At 43.3% G+C, this 27,236-nt stretch overlaps 1 protein-coding gene and 1 long non-coding RNA gene across 7 annotated transcripts in view; both read left to right on the top strand.

The window, feature by feature from the left end:
- LOC144683762 (uncharacterized) overlaps positions 1-27,236 on the top strand; it is a 1,025,508-nt gene that overhangs the window by 431,526 nt on the left and 566,746 nt on the right. The window lies entirely within an intron of this gene.
- Positions 1-27,236, top strand: part of atp8a1 (ATPase phospholipid transporting 8A1) — a 488,126-nt gene that overhangs the window by 390,557 nt on the left and 70,333 nt on the right. For all 6 annotated transcript variants that reach the window (XR_013577307.1, XM_078546849.1, XM_078546831.1 and 3 more), the window contains one exon: positions 23,604-23,682. Coding sequence is in view for 5 of the 6 variants with exons in the window: in XM_078546849.1 (XP_078402975.1) it covers positions 23,604-23,682 (79 nt within the window). In the remaining variant the exon portion in view is untranslated. The remainder of the gene's footprint in view (positions 1-23,603; positions 23,683-27,236) is intronic.

Raw genomic sequence — 27,236 nt, 5'->3', positions numbered from 1 at the left:
AGGAGAAGGTGCTAGGAAAACTGAAAGGTCTGAAGGTGGATAAATCACCTGGACCAGATGGATTAGACCCCAGAGTTCTGAAGGAGATAGCTGAAGAGATAGTGGAGACGTTAGTGGTGATCTTTCAGGAATCACTGGAGTCAGGGAGGGTCCAAGAGGACTGGAAAATCGCTAACGTAACCCCCCTGTTTAAGAAGGGAGTGAGGCAAAAGACGGGAAATTACGGGCGATTAGCCTGACCTCGGTCGTTGGTAAGATTTTAGAGTCCATTATTAAGGATGAGATTTCAGAATACTTGGAAGTGCATGGTAAAATAGGGCAAAGTCAGCATGGTTTCACCAAGGGGAGGTCATGCCTGACAAATCTGTTAGAATTCTTTGAGGAGGTAACGAGTGGGTTAGACAAAGGAGAGCCAATGGATGTTATCTACTTGGACTTCCAGAAGGCCTTTGACAAGGTGCCGCACAGGAGGCTGCTCATTAAGATAAGAGCCCATGGTGTTAGAGGCAAGGTACTAGCATGGATAGAAGATTGGCTGTCTGGCAGGAGGCAGAGAGTGGGGATAAGGGGGTCCTTCTCAAGATGGCAGCCGGTGACTAGTGGAGTTCCGCAGGGGTCAGTATTGGGACCACAACTTTTCACTTTATACATTAATGATCAAGATGAAGGAACTGAGGGCATCCTGGCTAAGTTTGCAGATGATACAAAGATAGGTGGAGGGACATGTAGTATTGAGGAGGCAGGGCGGCTGCAGAAGGATTTGGACAGGTTAGGAGAATGGGCAAAGAAGTGGCAGATGGAATACACCGTGGGGAAGTGTGAGGTCATGCACCTTGGTAGGAAGAATAGAGGCATAGACTATTTTCTAAATGGGGAGAGAATTCAGAAATCTGGGGTGCAAAGGGATTTGGGAGTCCTAGTCCAGGATTCTCTTAAGGTTAACTTGCAGGTTGAGTCGGTAGCTAGGAAGGCAAATGCAATGTTGGCATTTATTTTGAGAGGACTAGAATATAAAAGCAGGGATGTGCTGCTGAGGACTCTGGGTCTATACTCAATGGAGCTTAGAAGGATGAGGGGGGATCTGATTGAAACTTACAGAATACTGAAAGGCCTGGATAGAATGGACATGGGGAAGATGTTTCCATTAGTTGGAGAGACTAGGACCCGAGGGCACAGGCTTAGAGTAAAGGGAAGACCTTTTAGAACAGAGATGAGGAGAAACTTCTTTAGCCAGAGAGCGGTGAATCTATGGAATTCATTGCCACAGAAGGCTGTGGAGGGCAGGTCATTGAGTGTATTTAAGACCGAGATAGATAGGTTCTTGATTGGTAAGGGGATCAAAGGTTATGGGGAGAATGGGGTTGAGAAACTTATCAGCCATGATTGAATGGCGGAGCAGACTCGATGGGCCAAATGGCCTAATTTCTGCTCCTATGTCTTATGGTCTTATCTCGCCGTTAAATGGCTCCTTGTTAAGTACTAGCCCTAACATTCTGCAGTGTATTTAATTTGTATTTACTGGGCAAATGCAGTAATTTCTCAAAAATCAGGGAGGTTGACAGCGAACGAGACGAATGACACAAAACTGTTCAGCAATATGTGGCCATTCTCAAAGCATGGGATATCTCTTCCTGGCCACAAATTGTTGAATGATTTAAGCACAAGCAATGGTGCACAAATTAAACTCACTGGGCAGAATTTTTAGCTCGGCGGGTGGGCGCGCTCCCGACCCAATCCGGTGTGAAATTGCACGAGATGACGTCAGGTGAGTGTCCTGAAGTGATCATGCGCTCGTGCGATATTTTGGTCGGCGGGCACGTGCAAAAGTCAGAAACGCACCTGCCAACAATTAAGAGGGCAATAATGCCCATTAGCGGCGCAATTGTCTGCAATTTTTCGTTGCCTGTCCAACTCTGTAGTGTAGTGGTTATCACGTTCGCTTCACAAGCGAAAAGTCCCTGGTTTGAAGCCAGACCGAAACAAAATTCAACCTTACGGTTGGCAGACGGGTGAATCAGCCAGGCAGCCTTCCGTTTTTCATCAAACCTCATCCACGGGCGGGATGAGGTTTCCATGATGAAATAAAATATAAATAAATTTCTGTGGGCAGCATTTTCAATGGCTAAACTTTCAAGTGATTCATTATGGTGCATGGACACTTTCTTTCAGCTTCTGAAACCTTTATTTTTGATTTTTCAGGTCTTCAGCTCCCTGAGGCAGCTCTCTGCCTTCAGTGAGCTTTCTCTCAGCACTGGCCCCCACCCGCATTGATGTCATTGCCTACCCTCGCCCTGCCCCACCCTGCCCCTGCAGCACTGAGCTTCTCAGCACGCGCTTCACGCTGGCTGGTCGTTAATTGGCCACTGTTGTTCTGCGAGCAAATTCTAGCAATGCAGATTGGTTCTCTTTTACCTCTCAACTGTTTCATTGAATGGGAGCCAATTCTGTTCACATTTGAACAAGACACAAAACTACAACTTTTTAAAATTTCTTTCACAGGATGTGGGCGTCACTAGCTAGGCCAGCATTTATTGCCCATCCCTAATTGCCCATGAGAAGGTGGTAGTGAGCTTGCTGCCTTGAAATACTGCAATCCTTGTGGTATGCCCAGTTTGGGTTCCAACAGGGCCACTCAGCTCCTGACCTCATTACGCCCTTGGTTCAAACATGGACAAAAGAGCTGAACTCCTGAAGTGAGGTAAGAGTGACTATCTTTGACATCAAGGCCACATTTGACCGAATGTGACATCAAGGAGCCTGAGCACAACTGGAGTCGATGGAAATCAGGGGGAAAGTTCTACATTGTTGGAGTCCTACCTAGCACAAAGGAAGATGGTTGTGGTTGTTGGACGTCAGTCATCTCTGCTCCAGAATATCACTGCAGGAGCTCCTCAGGGTAGTTTCCTCAGCCCAAACATTTTCAGCTGATTCATCAATGACCTTCCTTCCATCATAAGGTCAGAAGTGGGGATGTTCACTGATGATTGCACAACGTTCAACACCATTCGCGACTCCTCGGATACTGAAGCAGTCCATGCCCAAATGCAACAAGACCTGGACAATATCCATGCTTGGGATGACAAGTAATATTCACGCCACACAAGTGGCAGGCAATGACCAGCTCCAACCAGAGGGAATCTAACTATCACCCCTTGATGTTCAATGGCATTACCATCACTGAATCCCCCACTATCAATGTCCTGGGGGTTACCATTGACCCGAAGCTGAACTGGACTAGCCATATAAATACCTTAGCTACAAGAGCAGGTCAGAGGCTAGGAATTCTGTGATGAGTAACTCATCTCCTGACTCCCCAAAGCCTGTCCACCATCTACAAGGAACAAGTCAGGAGTGTGATGGAATACTCCCCACTTGCCTGGATGAGTGCAGCTCCTAAAACCTTGAAGCTGGACACCAGCAGTGTGTACCAAATACAAGATGCACTGCAGGAATTCACCAAGGCTTCTTAGACAACATATTCCAAACCCATGATCACTATCATCTCGAAGGACAAGAGCAGCAGATGAATGGAACACCACCACCTGGAGGTTCCCCTCTAACTCACCATCCTGACTTGGAAATATATCGCTGTTCTTTCACTGCCGCTTGGTCAAAATCCTGGACCTTCCTTCCTAACAGCACTGTGGGATACCTACACCACATGACTGCAGCGGTTCAAGAAGGCAGCTCACCACCACCTTCTCAAAGGCAACTAGGGCATAAATGCTGGCCCAGTCAGTGAAGCCTACGTTGATGGAGAGAGTGAATGTTTAAGGTGGTGGATGGGTTGCCAGTCAAGTGGGCTTCTTTGTCCTGGGATCGTGTCAAACTTCTGTGCTATTGGAGCTACACTCATCCAGGCAAGTGGAGAGTATTCCATCACACTCCTGACTTGTGCTTTGGAGATAGTGGACAGACTTTAGGGAGTCAGGAGATGAGTTACTCATCACAGAATTCCTAGCCTCTAAGCTACTCTTGTAGCCACAGTATTTATGTGGCTGCTCCAGTTCAGTTTCGGGTCAATGGTAACCCCCAGGATGTTGATAGTGGGGGACTCAGCGATGGTAATGCCGTTGAATGTCAAGGGAAAATGGTTGAATTCTGTCTTGTTGGAGAGGTCATTGCCTGGCAGTTGTTAGGCACATATGTCACTTGCCACTTGCCAGCCTAAGCCTGGATATTGTCCAGGTCTTGCTACATTTGGACATGGACTGCTTCAGTATCTGAGGAATCGAAAATGGTGCTGAACATTGTGCAGTCATCAGTGAGCACCCCCACTTCTGACTTTATGATGAAAGGAAGGTCATTGATGTAGCAGCTGAAGATGGTTGGGCTGAGGAACTCCTGCAGTGATGTCCTTGAACTGAGATGATTGACCTCCAACAACCACAACCAGCTTCCTTTGTACAAGGTATGACTCCAACCAGAGGAGAGTTTGACCCCTGATTCCCATTGACTCCAGTTTTGCTCAGGCTCATTGATGCCGCACTCTGTCAAATGCTGCCTTGATGATGAGGGCAAACACTCTCACCTCTTGAGTTGAGCTGTTTTGTCCATGTTTGGATTAAGGCTCTAATGAGGTCAGTAGTTGAGTGGCCTTGGCTGAACCCAAACAAGGCATCAGCAAGCAGGTTATTGCTGAGTAATATGGCCTTTAAATATGCACAAATTAATTATGTTTTGTTTTGGTCAAACAGGCTAGTGCTCTGAATGCTTTGTTAGGTTTCCAGAATTGGTGCATTCTGTTAACATAGAATCATAGCGGTCTGCAGCACAGAAGAAGGCCCTTCGGCCCTTCGAGTCTGCGCCGGTATAACAAGTACCTAACTATTCTAATCTCATTTTACAGCACTAGACCCATAGCCTTGTATGCCATGGCATTGCAAGTGCACATTCAAATACTTTTTAAATGTTATGAGGGTTTCTGCCTCTACCACCCTTTCAGGCAGAGTTCCAGATTCCCACCACCCTCTGGGTGAAAAAATCCTTCCTCACATCCCCTCTAAACCTCCTGCCCCTTACCTTAAATCTATGCCCCCTGGTTATTGATCCCTCCATCAAGGGGGAAAGGTTCTTCCTGGGTACCTATCTATGCCCCTCATAATTTTATACACCTCAATCATGTACCCCCTCAATCTCCTCTGCTCCAGGGAAAATAACCCCAGTCCATCCAATCTCTCCTCATAACTAAAACTCTCCAGCCCAGGCAACATCCTGGTAAATCTCCTCTGCACTCTCTCTAGTACAATCACATCCTTCCTATAATGCGGATTCCAGAATTGCATGCAATACTCCAGCTGTGGCCTAACCAGCGTTTTATACAGTAACAGCATAAACTCCCTGCTCTTATATTCTATGCCTCGGCTAATAAAGGCAAGTATCTCATATGCCTTCTTAACCACCTTATCTACCTGTCTCACTACTTTAAGGGACCGGTAAACATGCATACCAAGGTCCCTCTGATCCTATTCCCATGCCTTGTTTGTCCTGCCCAAGTGCATCACCTCACACTTATTCAGATTAAATTCCATTTGCCACTGATCAACCCATCTGACCAGCCCGTCTATATCCTCCATTAATCTCTTTACCACCCCACTAATTTTCGTGTCATTCGCAGACTTACTGATCAACCCTCCTACATTCAAGTCTAAATTGTTTATATATACCTCAAACAGCAAGGGACCCAACACCAATCCCTGTGGAACCCCACTGGACACAGGCATCCAATCACAAAAACACCCCTCGACCATCACCCTCTGCTTCCTGCCACTCAGCCAAACCTGGATCCAATTTGACAAATTGCCTTGGATCCTGTGGGCCCTTACCTTCGTTATCAGTCTCCCATGCGGGACCTTATCAAAAGCCTTGCTGAAGTCCAAGTAGACTACATCAAATGTATTGCTCTCATCTACACACCTGGTCACCTCTTCGAAAAATTCAATCAAATTGGTCAGACATGACCTCCCCTTAACAAAACCATGCTGACCATCCTTGATTAATCTCTGCCTCTCCAAGTGTAGATTAATTCTGTCCCTCCAGAATTGCTTCCAGTAGTTTCCCCACCACTGAGGTTAGACAACGGTACCACATTGGCTGTCCCCCAGTTCTCTGGCACCTCTCCTGTGGCCAGAGAGGTATTGAAAATTATTGCCAGTGCCCCTGCTATCCCCTCCCTTGCCTCACTCAACAGCCTGGGATACATTTCATCTGGGCCAGGAGATTTATCTACTGTTAAGCCTTTCAGACCACTTAGAACCTCCTCCCTTTCTATGCTAATTTATTTAATTATATCTCAGTCCTTCTGCCTGATTTCCATACCCACGTCATCCCTCTCACTTGTGAACACCGACACAAAGTATTCATTTAGAACCCTACCTACGTCTTCTGGCTCCCCACACAAATTACCGTTATGGTCCTTAATGGGTCCTGCTCTTTCCCTAGTTATCCTCTTGCTCTTAATGTACTTGTAAAATAACTTTGGATTTTCCTTTATTTTACCTGCCAATGTTTTTTCATGCCCCCTTTTTGCTCTCCTAATTTCCTTTTTAAGTTCCCCCCTACACATTCTATACTCCTCTAGGGCTTCCGCTGTTTTGAGCCCTAGGTATCTGCCATAAGCCTCCCTTTTTCTCTTTATCCAATCCTGTATATCCCTCAACATCCAGTGTTCCCTGGATTTGTTGGTCCCACCCTTTGTCTTTACTGGAATATGTTGGCCCTGTACGCTCCCTATTTCCTTCTTGAATGAGTCCCACTGCTCTGACGCAGATTTACCTAAAAGTAGCTGCTCCCAGTCCAGTCTAGCCAAATCATTTCTGATCTTATTAAAATTGGCCTTCCCCCAATTTAGAACTCTGATTTCTGGCCCGTCCTTGTCCTTTTCCATTGCAACCTTGAATCTAATGGAGTTATGATCACTATCTGCAAATTGCTCCCCCACTGATACCTCTACCACTTGGCCAACTTCATTCCCTAAAATTAAGTCCAGGACCGCCTCCTCTCTTGTAGGACCTTCTACATACTGGCTTAAAAAGCTCTCCTGGATGCATTTTAAGAATTCCGCTCCCTCTAAACCTATGACAAACCAGTTAATGTTGGGGAAGTTGAAATCCCCCACTATTACTACCCTATTATTTTTACGCTTCTCCAAAATTTGCTTACATATCTGCTCTTCTATTTATCTCTAACTGTTTGGGGACCTAGAGTACACTCCTAACAATGTGACTGCTCCTTTTTTGTTCTTCAGTTCTACCCATATGGCTTCATTTGAGAAGCTTTCTAATATGTCATCCCTCCTTACTGCTGTAATTGATTCCTTGATCAATATTGTGATACTGCCTCCTCTTTTATACCTCCTTCTCTGTCTCGCCTGAAGACCCTATATCCTGGAATATTGAGGTACCAATCCTGCCCCTCTCTCAACCATGTCTCTGTGACAGCAATGACATTATACTTCCATGTGTTAATTTGTGCCCTCAACTCATCTGCCTTATTCGTCAGACTTCTTGCATTAAAATAAGTACCATCCGACCTTGCCAAACTCCCTTGTGCCTTAACTGGCCTATAATTTCTAAGCCTTCCAGACTCACTTGCTCTTTCTTCTAATTTTGGCTGTGCATCTCCCCCTGCTGAACCTCCTCTCAGGATCCCAACTCCCTGCCAAGTTAGTTTAAACCCTCCTCAACAGCACTATCAAACCTTCCTGCAAAGGTGTTGGTCCCATTCCAGTTCAGGTGCAACCCGTCTGCCTTGTACAGGTCCCACCGCCCCCAGAAACGGTCCCAATGCCCCAGAAATTTAAAGCCCTCCCTCCTGCACCATCTCTCCAACCATACATTCATCTGGTCTAACCTCTATTTCTATACTCACTAGCACGTGGCACCGGAAGTAAGCCAGAGATTACTACCTTTCAGGTCCTGTTTTCTAATCTGCTTCCTAGCTCCCTAAATTCTGCTTGCAGGACCTCATCCCTCTTTCTTTCTATGTCGTTGGTACCAATATGTACCACGATCTCTGTCTGTTTGCCCTCCCCCTCTAGAATGCCCTGCAGCCGTTCAGTGACATCCTTGACCCAGGCACCAGGGAGGCAGCATACCATCCTGGAGTCACGGCTACGGCCACAGAAACACCTGTCTGTTCCCCTTACAATCGAGTCTCCTACCAATATTGCTCTTCCCCTCTTTTTCCAACCCCACTGTGCAGCTGAGCCACTCAGTGCCATGAATGTGGCTGCACTCCCCAGAGGAACCGTCACTCTCACCGTTTTCCAACACAGAAAAATGGTTCTCGGGCGAAATGCACCCTGGGGATTTCCTGACTACCTGCCTGACACCTTTCATCTGACTGATTTTCACCCGTTCCCTCTCTGTCTGCACTTTCGTAAGCTATGGGGTGACCGCGTCTAACAACGTGCTATCCACGAAACACTCAGCCTCACGGATGCACCTCAGTGCCTCCAGCTGCCGCTCAAGCTCCAAAACTTGGAGCTCAAGTAGCTGCAGCTGGTGGCACTTCCTACACACGTGGTCAGCCAGAGCGCAAGGAGTGTCTAGGACTTCCCACATGTTGAAGACGTAATATAACATGGGACTAAGCTGCCCTAGTTGAAAAGAAAACATTATTTATGTACTTTAAATAAAAGCTAGAGCCCTTACCTTTCCTTAGCTTAATCTCTTTTAAACTGGAGAAAAAAACCTTTGATCAAATCTTAACATTTTTTTTCAAATTGCAACATCAACTTTGTGGAAAGATATGAGACCATAATGCAATATAAAGCAATTGATGGGGGTTTTAGCTGCAATTTTAATTAGTGTCTGCCACTCATGGTTTATTTAGCACCGTTTGTGATAAAAGATAATCTGCTCCTGCCTGATGAGAATTGGTTATACTTTGCTCATTTAGTTTGTGGATGAGCACTGGTAGTCATTATTGGTCAATTGGAACTATTGACATTTTTGAACCTCAAGTAAAATAAATCTACAGCAATGACCTTTGCAATTGAATTCAGCTTGTCCTATTCATTCACAGTCAGAGTGACTAGTGACTGATCATTGTAAATAGTAGGACCAGTCTCATCTCTCACGCTTGTTAAATGACAGGGAATTTTGATATGCTACAGATTAACATGTCTGTAATTAATATTTCATCTATCAGAATCATTATGATTGAATCCTTAATCAGTTCCAGCAAAGCGCTCTGATTTTAATTTCTCTTGCCAAAATATTCCCTTGCATCTTTAACCATTTTTCAGTGCACTAAACAGTATGACTGGTGTAAATGTGGATTGTGAAGAGAGAGGGAGAGAACATGTGTCTGTCTTTCCCTCTCCCTCTCTCTCTGTCTCTCTGGAATGGGGTTTCTGTCTTTTCTTTTCATATCCCCATCTCTATGGTAAATTTTTGAACTGCCCCTTTGATAAGGTACAATATAATAGACTAATGAGGCCAGAGAATGCAAAGTCAAGGAACTTAAATAGATAGCTAGCTCACTTCAAGACTAAGCAGAGGATAGAGGTGAAAGATAGTTATTTAGAATGGCAGAAGGTTGGTAATTGGTGCAGCAGAAGGATCAATGCTGGGAATGTTGTTGTTCACAATTTATATTAATGAGTTAGACTTTGGGATCAAAACACAATTTCTAATTTTTCAGATGACACCAAATTGGTGGGGCTGGGGGGAGGTGAGTACAGAATGGTCAAAATACTGAGGAGAACTGCAACAAATTGTGAGAGGGTATTCATAAATTTGCAGTATGTGCATAAAATTGGCAAATTAATAGCAACAAGCAAATGTGGGGTATTACATTTTTGCAAGAAAAGTAAGGAGGATGCATGTCTTGATTGAGGAATAACTCCTCTTCAAAATAGTGCTATGGGATGTATTCCAGTCCCTTCACCTGAGAACGCAAAAGGGGTCTCATCTGAGTGATGAAATCTCTGATATTGCAGCAACCCTTCATTACTGGACTTGAGTGTCAGTCTTGATTTATGTGCTCAAGACCTTGAGCTGAATTTTAAGTGCCCGCAGTGGGCGTGTTTCCCACAAGAGAGCACATAAAATAGGATGGGTGCCCACCCCACGACCTTCTGGCCTACCCCCAAACTCACCCCCATAATGGGGTGGGGGACTAGTGTGGGCTGGCGCTGAAATCAGCAGCCCACCTGTCATATTTAAATACATAATCAAGTGTCAATTAGGCTTGCTAACAAACCAATTGACCCTTATAATGCACTGTCACATTATAATTATCAAAGAACATCCCCACTTCTGACCTTATGATGGAAGGAAGGTCATTGATGAAGCAACTGAAGATGGTTGGGCCTAGGACACCTGAGGAACTCCTGCAGTGATGTCCTGGAGCTGAGATGATTGACCTCCAACAACCCCAACCACTTTCCTTTGTGCTAGGTATGACTCCAACCAGCAGAGAGTTTTCCCTGTGATTCCCATTGACTCCAGTTTTGTTCAGGGTTCTTGATGCAACACTCGGTCAAATGCTACCTTGATGTCAAGGGCAATCACACTCACCGCGCCTCTGAAGTTCAGTTCTTTTGTCCATGCTTGAACCAAGGCTGTAATGAGGTCAGAAGCTGAGTGCCCCTGGCAGAACCCAAACTTAGTGCAAATCTGGGACAATTCTGCTCTAAGTGTGGTAGCAGGCATGAAAAGGAATGCTTTACCGCCCAGCCGTAATGGCGGCTTCTCCCCCTGTATTGTCCCAATCCCACCTCATTAATTATACGTTCCCAGGAAAAATGCCATTTCAATGGCGGGCGGGCTTTCATTCGCCTGCCACGCCGTCACCTCGCCGCTTCTTCACACCAGGCGCCACATTTAAAATCTAGCCATGTACACACCTCTCAGTACTTTCAGCTCAGTCATTAGACTTTTTAATTCCAGATTTTTATTGAATTCAAATTTCACCACCTGCCATGGTGGGATTCAAACCCTGCATTTCTGGATTACTAGTCCAGTGACAGCACCACTACATCACTGCCTCCCCTAAGTCCCACTCGGCCCTCATTAATCCATCCCCCAGTGCTTTATGGCTGTGGGGCGGGTCAGCGTGGAACGTGTTGTCTTCACGCTGACTTTGTTTCCGATGGGCGTGACATCTGTCCCACCCTTCCCGTATTATTCCTATCCTTCAGTGGGCTTGAACCTGGAGCCGTGTGACTAGGGCGAGAGAGCTACCAATTGAGCCATGCTGGCACTAACATTGTGTTGAATCTTGATCAGACCACACCCTGGAGTATTATGTATAATTCTGGTTGCCACATTATAAAAAGGTATAGATGCACTGGATATAGTGACCCTCTCTAAGGCTGCCTATTTTCACCTTGTTTCAGCTAATTTGCTGCTGAAACCCTCATCCATGCCTTTGTTACCTTCAGACTTGTCTATTCCAACACAGTCCTGGTTGGTCTCCTACATTCAACCCTCCATAAACTTGAGGTTATCCAAAACTCTGTTGCCTGAGTCTTACCTTGCACCAAGTTTTTTTTTTCATCTATTCTTTCAGCATTCACGTTCACCTATTACCCTGGGCTTGATTGGCTTCCAGTCAAGCAACATCATGAAGTTAAAGTTCTCATCCTTGTTTTCAAATCCCTCTATAGCCTTTCCCCTCCCTAACTCTGTAATCTCCTCTACTCCCACAACTCTGAGGCATCTGCACTGAAGTTGAAATTCTTGCACCTGTCAAGAGGACTGTCAGACAGGTGACACTGGGAGGATAGCCACCGAGTAGAGTAAACATTGAATGAAGTACTACTGTTCCCATTGGAATCCTTGAGGTATCTGGGAACCATGAGTTCTTTATAGTACTTCTCACAAAGTGTACTGCCTTTGTACTATCAGGCAGTTTATTCAGATTTTGAAGAGCAGCAGGGCAGTTATATCCAGTGTCCTGGTCAATATTTATCTCTCAATCAATATCACAAAAACAGTGTTTCTGGTCAACATCACATTGCTGTTTGTAGAAGTTTGCTGTGTACAAATTGGCTGCTGCATTTCCTACATTACAACAATGTCTACACTCCAAAAATACTTCATTGGCCATAAAGCATTTTGAGATTTCTTGGGGTTGTGAAATGTGCCATATAAATGCAAGTCGGTCTTTCTTTCAAGTTTAGCACCACTTATTTACTTTTGAATCTTATAACTCAAGAAATAAACCCTGGGTTAAAAACAAAAAGCTAAAAGCTACTGCGGATGCTGGAAATCCAAAACAAAATAAAAAAAAAAAATAAAAACAGAATTACCTGGAAAAACTCAGCAAGTCTGGCAGCATCGGCGGAGAAGAAATCAGTCAACGTTTCGAGCCCTCATGGCCCTTCAGCAGAACTGAAGCATAGTTTCAACAAGGGAGAAATATAAATTGGTTTAAGGTGGGTGGGGGGGAAGAGACACATTGAGGGTGTGGTGTGAGCAGATAATCAAAAGATGTCAGAGACAAAAGGGTCAAAGAGGTGTTGAAGGTGGTGGTCTTTGTCTGAGAAAAGTGCTAATTAAGAATGCAAGACAGGATATTCAAAGTACAGCTCTAGTGGGGGTGGGGTGGAAAGACTAAAGGTTTTAGTTTTAGATTTAAAAATAATGGAAATAGGTGGGGAAAGAAGAATCTATATAAATTATTGAAAAAAAAGGCGGGTGGGGGGGGGAAAGAAACGGGGTGGGGATGGGGGGAGGGGGAGTTTAAGATCTAAAGTTGTTGAATTCAATATTCAGCCCAGAAGGCTGTAAAGTGCCTAGTCGGAAGATGAGGTGCTGTTCCTCCAGTTTGCGTTGGGCTTCACTGGAACAATGCAGCAAGCCAAGGACAGACATGTGGGCAAGAGAACAGGGTGGAGTGTTAAAATGGCAAGCGACAGGGAGGTTTGGGTCTTTCTTGCGGACAGACCGCAGGTGTTCCGCAAAACGGTCGCCCAGTTTGCATTTGGTCTCTCCAATGTAGAGGAGACCGCATTGGGAGCAACGAATGCAGTAGACTAAGTTAGGGGAAATGCAAGTGAAATGCTGCTTCACTTGAAAGGAGTGTTTGGGCCCTTGGACGGTGAGGAGAGAGGAAGTGAAGGGGCAGGTGTTGCATCTTCTGCGTGGGCATGGGGAGGTGCCATAAGTGGGGGTTGAGGAGTAGGGGGTGATGGAGGAGTGGACCAGGGTGTCCCGGAGGGAACGATCCCTACGGAATGCTGTCAAGGGGGGTGAAGGGAAGATGTGTTTGGTGGTGGCATCATGCTGGAGTTGGCGGAAATGGCGGAGGATGATCCTTTGAATGCGGAGGCTGGTGGGGTGATAAGTGAGGACAAGGGGGACCCTATCATGTTTCTGGGAAGGAGGAGAAGGCGTGAGGGAGGATGCGCGGGATATGGGCCGGACACGGTTGAGGGCCCTGTCAACGACCGTGGATGGAAAACCTCGGTTAAGGAAGAAGGAGGACATGTCCGAGGAGCTGTTTTTGAAGGTAGCGTCATCAGAACAGATGCGACGGAGGCGAAGGAACTGAGAGAATGGGATGGAGTCTTTACAGGAAGCGGGGTGTGAGGAGCTGTAGTCGAGGTAGCTGTGGGAGTCGGTAGGCTTGTAATGGATATTGGTAGACAGTCTATCATCAGAAATTGAGACAGAGAGGTCAAGGAAGGGAAGAGAAGTGTCAGAGATGGACCATGTGAAGATGATGGAGGGGTGGAGATTGGAAGCAAAATTAATAAATTTTTCCAGGTCCCGACGAGAGCATGAAGCAGCACCGAAGTAATCATCGATGTACCGGAGAAAGAGTTGTGGGAGGGGGCCGGAGTAGGACTGGAACAAGGAATGTTCCACATACCCCATAAAGAGACAGGCATAGCTGGGGCCCATGCGGGTACCCATAGCCACACCTTTTATTTGGAGGAAGTGAGAGGAGTTAAAGGAGAAATTGTTCAGTGTGAGAACAAGTTCAGCCAGACGGAGGAGAGTAGTGGTGGATGGGGATTGTTGGGGCCTCTGTTCAAGGAAGAAGCTAAGGGCCCTCAGACCATCCTGGTGGGGGATGGAGGTGTAGAGGGATTGGACATCCATGGTGAAGAGGAAGCGGTTGGGGCCAGGGAACTGGAAATTGTTGATGTGACGTAAGGTGTCAGAGGAATCACGGATGTAGGTGGGAAGGGACTGGACAAGGGGAGAGAGAAGGGAGTCAAGATAACGAGAAATGAGTTCCGTGGGGCAGGAACAGGCTGACACGATCGGTCTGCCAGGACAGTTCTGTTTGTGGATTTTGGGTAGGAGGTAGAAGCGGGCCGTCCGAGGTTGGGCGACTATCAAGTTGGAAGCTGTGGGAGGAAGATCTCCAGAGGAGATGAGGTCAGTGACAGTCCTGGAAACAATGGCTTGATGTTCTGTGGTGGGGTCATGGTCCAGGGAGAGGTAGGAGGAAACGTCTGCGAGTTGACGCTCAGCCTCTGCGAGGTAGAGGTCAATGCGCCAGACAACAACAGTACCACCCTTGTCAGCGGGTTTGATGACAATGTTGGGGTTGGACCTGAGAGAACGGAGTGCAGTGAGTTCAGAGAGAGACAGATTAGAATGGGTGAGAGGAGCAGAGAAATTGAGATGGCTAATGTCACGCCGACAGTTCTCAATGAAAAGATCAAGAGAAGGTAAGAATCCAGAGGGAGGGGTCCAAGTGGAGGGAGAATATTGGAGGTGGGTAAAAGGATCCGTTGAACGGGGAGAGGACTCCTGCCCAAAGAAGTGAGCACGGAGACGAAGACGGCGGAAGAAGAGTTCAGCATCATGCCGAGCCCGAAATTCATTGAGATGAGGGCGTAAGGGTATGAAACTAAGTCCTTTGCTGAGCACTGAACGTTCAGCATCGGAGAGGGGAAGGTCAGGGGGTATAGTGAATACGCGGCTGGGGCTGGGATTGGAAGATGGGGTGAGGACGGAGGGACAAGCAGGGGTGGAGGGTCCCCGATGGGTGTTGGAGTCGATGAGTTGTTGGAGCTTGCGTTCCTTAGCACTTGAGAGAAAGAGAAAAAGTTTCTTGTTGAGGCGACGGATGAGGCGAAGAATAAAATGAAACTGGGGGCACGCGCAGCTTTGAAAAAGGGTGCGGCGGTGCTGCTGGAGGGAGAGGTCAAGTGTGTTCATATGGCGGCGCATGGCACTGAGTGTGGATCTCAGAATGCGACGGGAACAGCAGTCTGAGAAACGTTTTATGTCCCGGAGATACCTGTAATCCTGGGTGGGTTCGAAACAAGAGGGATGGAATTTCAGTTGAAATCCACGTGGGGTGAGTCGGAGACGGAGACAGTCACTGAGAAAGGAGATATGGCTGTGAAAGCGGGTTTTAGTAAACACCTTGTCAAACACCAGGAGAGAAATGGAAAGCAATGAAGGTGAGCAGGGCAGAAGAGACAGTCGGAAATCCTGTCGGAGGACAGAACCATACTTCTTCCAAGAGGGCATTTTTTTGAAGAGAGGTGGCAGTCAATCAAACACAAAGATAAAAACAAAAGCTAAAAGCTACTGCGGATGCTGGAAATCCAAAACAAAATAAAAACAGAATTACCTGGAAAAACTCAGCAAGTCTGGCAGCATCGGCGGAGAAGAAATCAGTCAACGTTTCGAGGACTGTCAGACAGGTGATACTGGGAGGCTAGCCACTGAGTAGAGTAAACATTAAATAAGGTATCACTGTGCTCATTGGAGTCCTTGAGGTATCTGGGAACCCTGAGTTCTTGTTCATAGTACTTCTCAGAAACTGTACTGCCTTTGTACTATCGGGCGGTTTATTCAGATTCTTGGCTTTTGGGTGTTTAAGTCATTATATTCATCTTCATATGAAAAGAGAAGCTATAAACCCTGGGGTTTGGTTTGCTTTTTATGACCTCATTAACCTACATTGTTACTTTTAGTGATTTGTGCATTTGTACTCCCAGATCCCTTTGCTCCACTATTCCATTTCTAAGAAATTTGCAACTTCTTTATTTTTCTTGCCAAAATGTAATAACTCTCACTTTTGTGTTGAATTCTATCTTTTAGAGCATCCCCAATTTTAATCACTGCACTACTGGTGGCTGTGCCTTCAGTTGCCTGGGCCCTAAGCTCTGGAATACCCTCCCTACACTTCTCTGCCTCACTTTCCTCCTTTAAGACACTCCTTTGACCAAGCTTTTGGTCATCTAGTCTAATATTTCCTTACGTGGCTTGTGTCACTATTTTTATAATGCTCCTGTGAAACACCTTGGGACGTTCTATTACTTTTAAAGGTGCTATATAAATATGAGTTGTGGTTGTTGTTGAGAGGGTGCAATAATATTTACAAAGATAATAGCAGAAATGTGGGGATGAACCTCAGAAGAGGATGAGCAGGTTGAGTCTCTTCTATCTTGGGGGAAAAAAGCCTAATCGAGGTCTTAGGAAAAGTTTTGATAGAGTAGATAGTAGAATGTTTCCACTTATGAGGAAGAGCAAAACTAGAGACCATTAATGTAGGATATACCAAGAAATCAAATAGGGAATTCAGAAGAAACTCCTTTACCTAAAGAGTGGTGAGAATGTGGCATTTGCTTCAATCACTCACTGTAGTAGCAATTATTATATATTAATTTAAGGGCTGGCTAGATAAGCATTTGAGGGAGAAGGGAATAGAGGACTACGCTGATGGAGGTAGATGGGAGGAGGCTCAAGCGGCACATAAGCGCTGGTATGGACTTGTTGGACCAAATAAGTTTTTTTTTTCAAGCTATTTGTTATTCACTTAACTTAAAACTAAAAGTAAAAAACTCTACCCAGCCAGAGTTGGAATTTTTGCATCTGTCAAGAGGACTGTCAGACAGGTGATACTGGGAGGCTAGCCACTGAGTAGAGTAAACATTAAATAAGGTATCACTGTGCTCATTGGAGTCCTTGAGGTATCTGGGAACCCTGAGTTCTTGTTCATAGTACTTCTCAGAAACTGTACTGCCTTTGTACTATCGGGCGGTTTATTCAGATTCTTGGCTTTTGGGTGTTTAAGTCATTATATTCATCTTCATATGGAAAGAGTCTATGTTTATGTTTTTTGTCACACAGCCTAGGGCTCTGATAGATAGACAAGTGAGAGAAATTATGGTTTATTGAAAAGAGAAGCTATTTTAAAAATATTTAACAGTAATAGAACATTTAATCATAAAATACCTTTTCTAGGTTTTCAAATTCAAGAAGCCTTTCACCACTTCTCGGTATTTTTTTTGAATTACAACACTGAACTTGTGGAAAGACATAATGCAGTGTGAGGCAAACTGACAGCAGTTTTGTTTATGACTCACTGATACACTGGGGGTGATTTTTGCCTCGCCATCAGGGCATAAAGTTGGGTTGTGGGTGGGCTGCCCTTTATAGAAACTGCCTGAAATCAATGGAAATAAAATGACGGGCAGCTCATCTGCACTGACGGTCTTATGCCCTTGCAGCAAGTTGAAAACCTATTCCTTGTCATATCCTCATCTTTCAATCAGCAACTTTGTAGTTGTCATTGTTTGACCTTTTACCACCTTTATAGTACTTTTCACAAAGTGTACTGCCTTTATACTATCAGGCAGTTTATTCAGATTTTGAAGAGCAGCAGGCCAGTTATCCCCAGTGTCCTGGTCAATATTTATCCCTCAATCAATTTCACAAAAACAGTATTTCTGGTCAATATCACATTGCTGTTTGTAGAGGTTTGCTCTGTACAGATTGGCTGGGGTGACCTAATAGAGGTCTTATGAAAGGTTTTGATAGAGTAGACATGGAGAATGTTTCCACTTATGAGGAAGAGCAAAACTAAAGACCATTAATGTAGGATATACCAAGAAATCAAATAGGGAATTCAGAAGAAACTCCTTTACCTGGAGAGTGGTGAGAATGTGGAACTTGCTTCAATCACTCGCTGTGGTAGCAATTAGAATAGATTAAGGGGAGGATAGATAAGCATATAAGGGAGAAGGGAATAGAGGGTTTCTTGTTAATACACCTTGAGGTAATGAAGAAGATTAATTATCTGTGACTGCAGTAAAACTCTTTGGAAACTCCCAAAAAGAAAAGGTCTTCCCTCAATTAAGTCTTAATTTATAGGCTGCTTTTCAATAAGTGACGCCTGGTATCAGCACAGCATCGATTGTTTGGTTCAATGTTGTGTGCAGAAGCCATTCACGAAAAGACTAATAATAATTGAATGCCATCTTAAAAATATACACAAGAACTAAGTCCTTTGCCTCTATTTTTTTCTTAACATCACAGTCAATTTTCATGAAAATATTTTTATGCAACTCTTTATATTTTTATTGGATTACTTAAACTTACTTTTTCTATTCACTTTATTGTATTGGGGGTTGCTGCAGACAAATGCTGCATTTGTTCAGGAATTGAAGCACATTTACACTTTGCAGTTGACGGTTTGCATGGATCATTCGCCACTGAAATTGTTTGTACGTTTATTCTCTACTCTGCTTCTCACTTCTCCCATCTCCTGCTTTTAAGGAAGAATGAAAACTAACAATTAAAACCCTGCATTGTAAATTAAATACAGAACAAAATAAAATTGAATTTAGTGAATTAAATCACTCTTGATCTAGCCGACATAACTCATGCCTGTGGCATTTGTGAATTGCGCATCGCAATACTAGATTTATTTTTTGAAGCTTTCTTCTTCCCTATGTGCAGCTTTGTGTACATAGCTTGATTTTAAGCACGTGTTAAAGTGGCCAACACTGATATATGCATGACTGCATGAAGGTTTAACCACAGTAAATCCTCAGGAATCAAAACCACTGATAGCAATAGCAAACCCTTTAATTGGAACAGTTTGCATTCAGTTATAATTTGATGATAACTAAATCAAAATAATGCATGTTTCTGGTGCTTGAGCATGACACTGTTAACAAGAATGAAACATGCAAATCGTTTTACTACTATGTATGCAGTCTGAAATTCCCTATACAGCTAAACTATTGAATCACAATTGAGAAATAGGACAAGCTGCAGAGGATGGTGCACAAAAATATCCATTTGAATCAAAGGAATATCATAAAAATTAAGGGTAAATGTGCTTCATTGAACATTACATTAGGTATTGCATTGATTTGCTATGAAAACCAAACAAAACATTGAGTGTGAAGATAGCACTTGTGTGAAAAAAGTGTATTTGCCAGGAAATTAAAAACATGAATCATTTCAACTAATGCCCACCTGGGTGCTTTTGTCAATCAAAAATTCAAAATGAAATCACTGCAAGCCATTGAACAGAACAAACTCTGATATAATGCAGTGGAGAGTGGTAGCTTTTTGAATCTCAACTATTTGTAACTCAATAATAATGTTTTCACTGTGTGGTATTTGACATTTAAGGATGTATTTCCTAATCTAGCACCCACATAACTTCCAGAGAAGAACTCCTTCTGAGCGCCACTCCCCACCTGTACAAGGGAACCACCCCTTTGAATGTGATTGTATCAAATTAATGAGGTCACCTGATGGCCAATTAATTATCACTTGACATTTGTCCATATGATATTTAAGAGGGATCTTGAGTCAGTTGATAACACACTCTCAATTTTAAAAGAAAATAGGGTCAAGCCCCATAGTAGACTTGATCACATAATTTAAACTGCCCACTATGGTGTAGGGAGTAGTGCTGCATTGTTATAAATAAGTACTGTCTCTTGGGTAAAATGCTACATTGCTCAGGTGGTTGTAGATTATCAGAGGATTCTCCTGGTGACCTGGCCAACATTTCCTCACTAACATCAAAAACAGATCATCTGTTTATTCACTTGCTCTTTATGGGATCTTAACTGTACATTTTAGCTGCCACAATTGTGTGTGACAATAGTGACAAAACTTCATAAGTAAGTAATTGATGGTTTACTTTTTCTGCTAAGACTGGCTGTAAATAAAGGTGGTTTAATAACATTAGCAGACTAAATGTTTAATGATCTGAGAATTTTGTCCCTCCAAAAATGAAATATCAAACATTAAGAGGAAGTTGGAAAAATATAAGGAAATTTACTTATTAAGGTTTTTAATGATTTCTGCAGAATCTCTTAACAGAATCTCCTTTTCTAGGAGACACTGTGAACATTTTGGTTTCAAAAGTGGTAGCTACTGTCACTTGTGCAGGTCTGAACCTCCATAGGGACAATGAGAGTGTTTTTGAAGGATGCTGCTACTGTGTCTCACATCTTCATGACTAAAGTTTGTCAGAAAGCACTGGTGACAATAGATGTGCCACAATATCATCACAGCATCATAAAATGGTTACAGCACAGAAGGAAGCCATTCAACCCATTGGGTTTGTGCTGGCTTTCTGCGAAGGCAGCTCACCTAGTCCCACTTCTCCACCTTTTCCCCGTAACAATGCAAATTTCTTATCTTGTGTTTATTCAATTCCCTTTTGAAAGATGCAATTGAATCTTCCTTCACTACCCTCTCAGGCAATGCATCCAGATTCTAACCACTCTGCATAAAAACATTTTCTCTTTTTTTTGATCTTCACCTGCCCCTTCTGGTTCTCAACCCCTTTACCATAGGGAACAGTTTCTCCCTACCTGTTCTGTCTAGATCCTCATGATTTTGGACACTTCTATCAAATCTTCTCCCAACATTCTCTTTTCTAAGGAGAACTGCCCCAGCCTCTTCAATCTATCCTCATAACTGAAGTTTCTCATATTTTGAACCATTCTGGTAAATGTTTTCTGCGCCCTTTATAAAGCATTCACATTCCCTAAATTGTGATGCCCCGAATTGGTCATGTCGGAGATGACGTTGAAGTACCAAAGGTCTTAGGTATTGGATTCCCACGTACTACGAAGACTAATTCCTAATACAGAGAATAAGTGGGCCTACAAAAAAGTTTTGCTGTTCTAACAAGCCTCCGTTTACAAGCAAGCAAGTCACAAGATCAGTGGCAATTGTATTGCATTCCCATATAACACAAGAAGTGGTATTTGAGATACTGAATATTTGATCTGTACCAGGAGACCTTTCATCAACCCATCATAGGTGCCTCTTTCTCATTATCTAGTGCTTCCTCCCCAGTATCACAATGATTTTGAAATGCACGAATCTGTCTAGAATCAGAGCAAGCTATCCAGATTGACATTTCAGTGCAATGCTGAGGAATTGCTGCATTGTTGGAGGTTCCATCCTTCAGTATGAGTTTAAACTTGGGCTTTATCTGCTAGCTGAAGTGGCTGAAAAGATCCCTTGACATTTATTTGGAGAACAGTAGATTTCTCCCAGTATACTAGACAACTTTCCTGCTTTAACCAATGCCATTGAAAGCAGATTATCTGGTCATTCATTTATTTACCACTTGAGATCTTGCTCTGTGTGTGTTGTCTGCTGCCTGTACGTACATAGGAACTGTGACTGCGCTTCATAAGCAATCCTTTGGTTCTGAAACACATTGGGAGGTCCTGATGACATCATAAATACAAGGCTTTCCTTTCTTTGCACAGGCCATTAAAGGTGACAGTGCAAGCAGAATCCTTCATTTTGAATCTACAGCTGAGAAGTTGAGAGCAGATCTGATAAAGGTCTCAAGATTGTTAAGGGTTATAATAGGATAAATAGTAGTGGATTGTTTCCAGCAAGGCACTACAAATTACCATCATGACAAAAAGAAATAAAGGGGAAGTTTGAAAAAAAATTATTTGCACAAGAGGGTGGTTAGAACGTTGAATTATTTGCCACAAACTGTTGTTTAAGCAAAATATAAAGTGTTAGAAAATTAAATAGATACTTTACGAGAGAATTATTGAGGGATATGGGAAGCAGTGGGATAGGAAAATGCCGCATAATTAATTGTATAAGTGTTTCTGTGATGTGGCATTCTATAAGATCTAACAGTTGAGTCAGTTTTATACAGAAGTTCACACCAGCTTCTGTAGCACGTTAGCATTGGGTAGCTTCATTTTATTTTGTCCTGAGTTTTGTATTGTCAGACCTACCTTAGCATTACTTAAAGTTTTGACAAATGTCTGTTTTGACTGTGAATCTGTTTTTCCATTAATACCATTTCAGCCGTTTATTACTTTGAGAAATTAGATATATTCCTAAGTGGTTTATTTTACGTTCGTTGCATAGGATTTCCATGAAAAAATATTTTAAAATACTTTGCACTTCAAAACATTTGGTCTGGAAGAATCCGGTGTACAGTGAGTTCAGTGCTATTACTGTATATTTTATGTACCAGTTATCTTACATATGCATTGCAAGCCTGTGTAATGTGCAAAACTGCAAACCACCTAAAATGTAACTAAGCAAAAGATGAATCCACCTTACATGAGTAGTCTTGCACTTCATCAATTCTGTGCCTGTTACATCATAACTGTAGATCAATAAGTAATCCTGCCTTAAAAGTTGTAGGGTGAAACTTTGGACTCTTAAGAGCTATTTAACCTTAACTTTTAATTAGCACTTGGATATCAGTGAGCAGAGCTTCAGTCGCCCAAGACAGATTGTAACATGGCAGTTGGCTAAATAATTTGAGTATGCCGACTTAGCTTGATTAAAACTTGGTAGCTGCTTTTTAACAATGCCCCTATATGAGAGAAAGTGAAAATTTGTAGTGATGTTGGTCAAATTTAAAGTACTCTTTTACAGAGTACTGAGTAGCATCTGGAAGGAATGGGAATAGGGCAGGGGAGGAGGAACAACATACAGGCTAACATCACAATGAGAAACTAGCGAACAAATATTGGGAGTGTTTTTGTGTCAAGTCATTACTAAACTTGTATTTCTTAGTGAGTAAATATTGCTCTTCATTTTCCATTTTATGTGTGTGAATAACTAATTAAAAATGAGTGTCTCACATTTAATACTTTGGTTGTACCAGAAAGTAATAAATGAGCAAAGAGATTGGAACAAAAAAATCATTTTTTGGCCACTTGAGCATCTCTTCAGAATGCCCAGCACAGCTAATGATGATTTCACTGCACCCCATTGCCTTTAACTCAACAAATTTATACGCCAAGGAGTTTATAAGGCAGCAGATAATCTCCAGTAATGTGACTAACTGGATTAAATGTAGAAAAACAAATCACTCGTGAATTTATAACATATCATTATAAGGATGGTTAAATACTTTTAACTTATCCCTTTAGCACCAAGTGTTTTTAGTGCAACTATTTTTAAAATTATTAAAACTTAAGTCAGTTGTTTAGAATACATTTTAATTATAGATCTGTAATCAGTGGTAGAAATTGTTTTACTTATGGAGTGGTTAAATTTTGTATTAAAGATAAAGGCTTATTGCTTCAGTCTATAATGCCATGATGCAGATTTAAAAACGTCACCGCAAAAATTGAATTCTGATTTCCGGCTTGGAATGCTAGTTTAGTAGCACACAGCTTGTGCAGCAGTTCTACAAACAAAGTAAAAAATATAGCAATCATATCAAAAGATGTTGCTGGGGGCAAACTGCAAAATAAGCCCAAGTACTTAAAAGATTAAAAGTGGTTGTCAGTAAAAACGCCTCACAGTGGCGGTGAGACAAAAACACACTTAGTGAATTTGAAACCACGATAAAGAGAAGGGTTAGAGTTCACAGTGCTGGTTTGTCGTAAATGGTTCTCATGGATTTTTCTTTTCCCATAGGTTTTCTGGGTTCATTGTTTGAATGGCCTGTTCCACTCGGTTATTCTGTTTTGGTTCCCACTGAAAGCCCTCGAGCATGGTAAGCAGCATAGATAAACAGAAATGTTTAGCGAGATCTTTTCAGGACACCTTATTTCCTCATGCATACAACCCAGAGTTTGCTGTGTTGCCTTTTTTTCCTAAACTGGCAAATATAAAATGAAGTATTTACCCATTGGTTCAACTTCGGTTTCAGCGGTTTGCCTTGAGCCCTAAAGTTTTATCAACATTTATTGGAATAAAAAACTTACATAATAGTGAAAACCAAAAAAAAAAACACTTTTTGAAATGCTTAACCAGAAAAATAAATGTTGGAGGGGAGGGTTTTTAATATAATATATAATAATCAATTTTTCATGCATACAAATTTCACCCAAATGAATCTCTGTTCGGCGATGGCAATTGTACTTTGCTAAACTGTGGAACATCATTATACAGCTTACCAGTGCAAGAAAAACAAAAAGTGGTATAAATTAGTGACTGTTATGAATTTCTTCCTTCAAAGTCTAGGGGTAGGATCTTCCGGTCGGTGTGCGGGGGGGCGGGACCTGCACACCGACATGTAAAATGACGTGGGATTACGTCGGGTGGAACTCCCGTCGTCACCCTGCGTCATTTCCATTTTCAGGTCAGCGGGGGCGCAGCCGAGTTGGGGGTGCAGCCGACTTAGCTCCGTGCCAGCCGACCTGTCAATAGCCTATTGAGGCCATTGAGAAACTAATTAAAATCATTAATGGACCTGCCCGTCCAACCTTAAGGTTGGCGGGCAGGCCGGGAGCCCTGGCGGGCGTCAGAAAAAACATGAAACCTCATCCACGGGCGGGATGAGGTTTCATGAGGGTATTTAAATTTTTAGTTAAGGTTTCAGTTAAATTTATGGGCATGTCCCAACTCATGTGACAGTGTTACATGAGGGGACATGTGAGGGAAATTTTTCGATCATTTGTATTGCAAATTTTAATTCGGAGCCAATCTTCCTGAGGCAGCACTTGGCCTCAGGGAGATCAGTGCGCGAAAGAGCATACTCCCAGCTGAGGGAATCCCCCCCCTCCCGCCCGCACAGGGAGCGCATAGCGCTTCCTGGTGGACATCATGCTGGGCAGGCCTTAATTAGCCTGCCCACATAAAACGGCGGTGCGCCCACTCCCGCAACCCCTCCCCCCCCAAACGGGGTGGGGGGGGTGGGATTATTCCCTAGATTACTGCAGGGTTTCTTTTGAAATGGGGCACATAGATTGAACTGTATTCACCTGTAGGATATAATGCGTTAGAAGTGCCATGTATGTTTGGAGTTAAGGAATGTGTAGCAAAAGGTTTACACTAAGATGAGTTCTGTCACTAATGGTATCCTCCCAGGTACTAAATATAATATTTTTGTTGTGCCAATTTTAATTGTGCCCTCTGTGATATGAAGGGGGTGCTACAAGCCTGAAAATATCATTGGGTAATTTATCAACCCTTTTCACTAGTGCTGTGGCAGCACTATCTTGTAGGGACCTTTAAATGCGTGGCTGGAACGGCCGTATGTTTCACACAGGAGACTACTCTTAATATGCAAACCTAGGTCCTATGAAGTATGTGGGACCACAATTGCAATTCTTAGGCATGAGAAGAGCATGTGCTGTGAAAACTCCACCCATTTTTACTGGTGTTAAACGCTCTAACCAGCGGGTCTTAAAGGGGCTATTTTAGGTTGCCCATAAAGCAGCTTGAAACCGTTTTGCAATTTTTATCGGAAATGTGTGCTTGTTTGTGAATGCCCCATTTGAACACTGCCAACCCAACCCCCACCCCCACTCCCACACCATGTGGCCACCTACCTCACTAGCAGCAGCCCTTGGGCAACTCCCGAGGGGAGGGTGATGAAAAGAATGCAAGGGTGACAATAGTATGCTAATAGGGCTCAACAAAAGAAAATTCACTGCTTTTGCTGCAGCAATTTCTGGGAATACCCAAGCAGGCCTCATCCAGTCATTATTGTTCAGTTTCCTGCAGGGAGCTTAAAATAGGCATTAGGCCCTTCATCAACATTTGGTAGTATGCACAGCCCACAATACAAGTATAGTGTGAATCATTGAGACCCACATTTGTTCCTTTTTGTTTTGCACCTATAAAATGACGGCAACCAGGATCAATTTCTGCCCCAATGTGCCTTAAGAACTAGGAGCAGGAGTAGGCAATTCAGCCCCTCGAGCCTGCCCCGCCATTCATTGCGATTATGGCTGATCTCATTTCGGCCTCAACTCCAATTTCCCGCCCTCTCCCCATAACCTTTCAACCCATTACTAATTAAATATCTGTCTATCTCCTCCTTCAATTTATTCAGCGTCCCGGCATCCACTGCATTCTGAGGTAGTAAATTCCACAGATTCACGACCCTTTGAGAAAAGTAATTCCTTCTCATCTCTGATTTAAATCTACCACCCCTTAGCCTAAAACTATGGCCTCTCGTTCTGGAATGCCCCAGAAGGGGAAACATCTGCTCCACGTCTACTTTATCTATCCCCTAAGCAACTTATATACCTCAATTAGATCTCCCCTCATCCTTCTAAACTCTAGCGAGTATAGGCCAAAACTGCTCAATCTCTCCTCATAAGACAAGCCCCGCATCTCTGGAACCAATCTAGTGAACCTCCTCTGAACCGCCTCCAGTGCAACTACATCCTTCCTCAAGTAAGGGGACCAAAACTCTGCACAGTATTCCAGGTGCGGTCTCACCAATGCCTTGTACAGTTGCAACAACACTTCTCTATTTTTATACTCTATTCCTTTAGCAATAAATGCCAAAATTCCATTTGCCTTCCTTATTTCCTGCTGTACCTGCGTACTAGCTTTCAGCGATTCATGCACGAGGACACCCAGATCCCTCTGCACTGAAGCATTCTGAAGTTTCTCTCCATTTAAATAATAAGTCGCCTTTTTATTCTTCTGACCAAAATGGATAACCTCACACTTATTCACGTTAAACTCCATCTGCCAAATTTTGGCCCATTCACCTAACCCGTCCATATCCATTTGTAAATTTCTTATTTCTTCATTGCAACTTACTTTCCTACCTATTTTGGTGTCATCTGCAAATTTAGCTACAGTACCTTCTATCCCTGAATCCAAGTCATGAATATAGACTGTAAATAGTTGGGGCCCAAGGACCGAACCCTGTGGCACCCCACTAGTTACAGCTTGCCATCCAGAAAAAGACCCATTTATCCCGACTGTCTGCTTTCTGTTGGTTAGCTAACCCTCTATCCAAGCTAATATATTAACCCTAACTCAGTGTGATCTTATCTTGTGTATTAATCTTTTGTGCCTTATCAAAGGCCTTCTGGAAGTCCAGATATACGACATCTACAGGACCCCCATTATCCACTTTGCTTGTCACATCTTCAGAGAACTCTAGCAAATTAGTCAAACACGATCTTCTGGTACCTTTTCCCTTAGATGTAAAAATGCAGAGGTAGAGTTGACTATAATTTTCTGCAGTATGTAGTAGGCTAATGGAGAAATGTTCCCTGGCTGTTTGTACCTCAGAACAATTTATTCAACTTTTTCTGTGCTCTCAGTAACTATGGGGCGCTGCTGGCTTTGCTTCCTAAC

The sequence above is a fragment of the Cetorhinus maximus genome, chromosome 1, assembly GCF_964194155.1.
Source record: "Cetorhinus maximus chromosome 1, sCetMax3.hap1.1, whole genome shotgun sequence".
NCBI lineage: Eukaryota > Metazoa > Chordata > Chondrichthyes > Lamniformes > Cetorhinidae > Cetorhinus > Cetorhinus maximus.
This window is presented reverse-complemented; position numbering and strand designations above follow the sequence as displayed.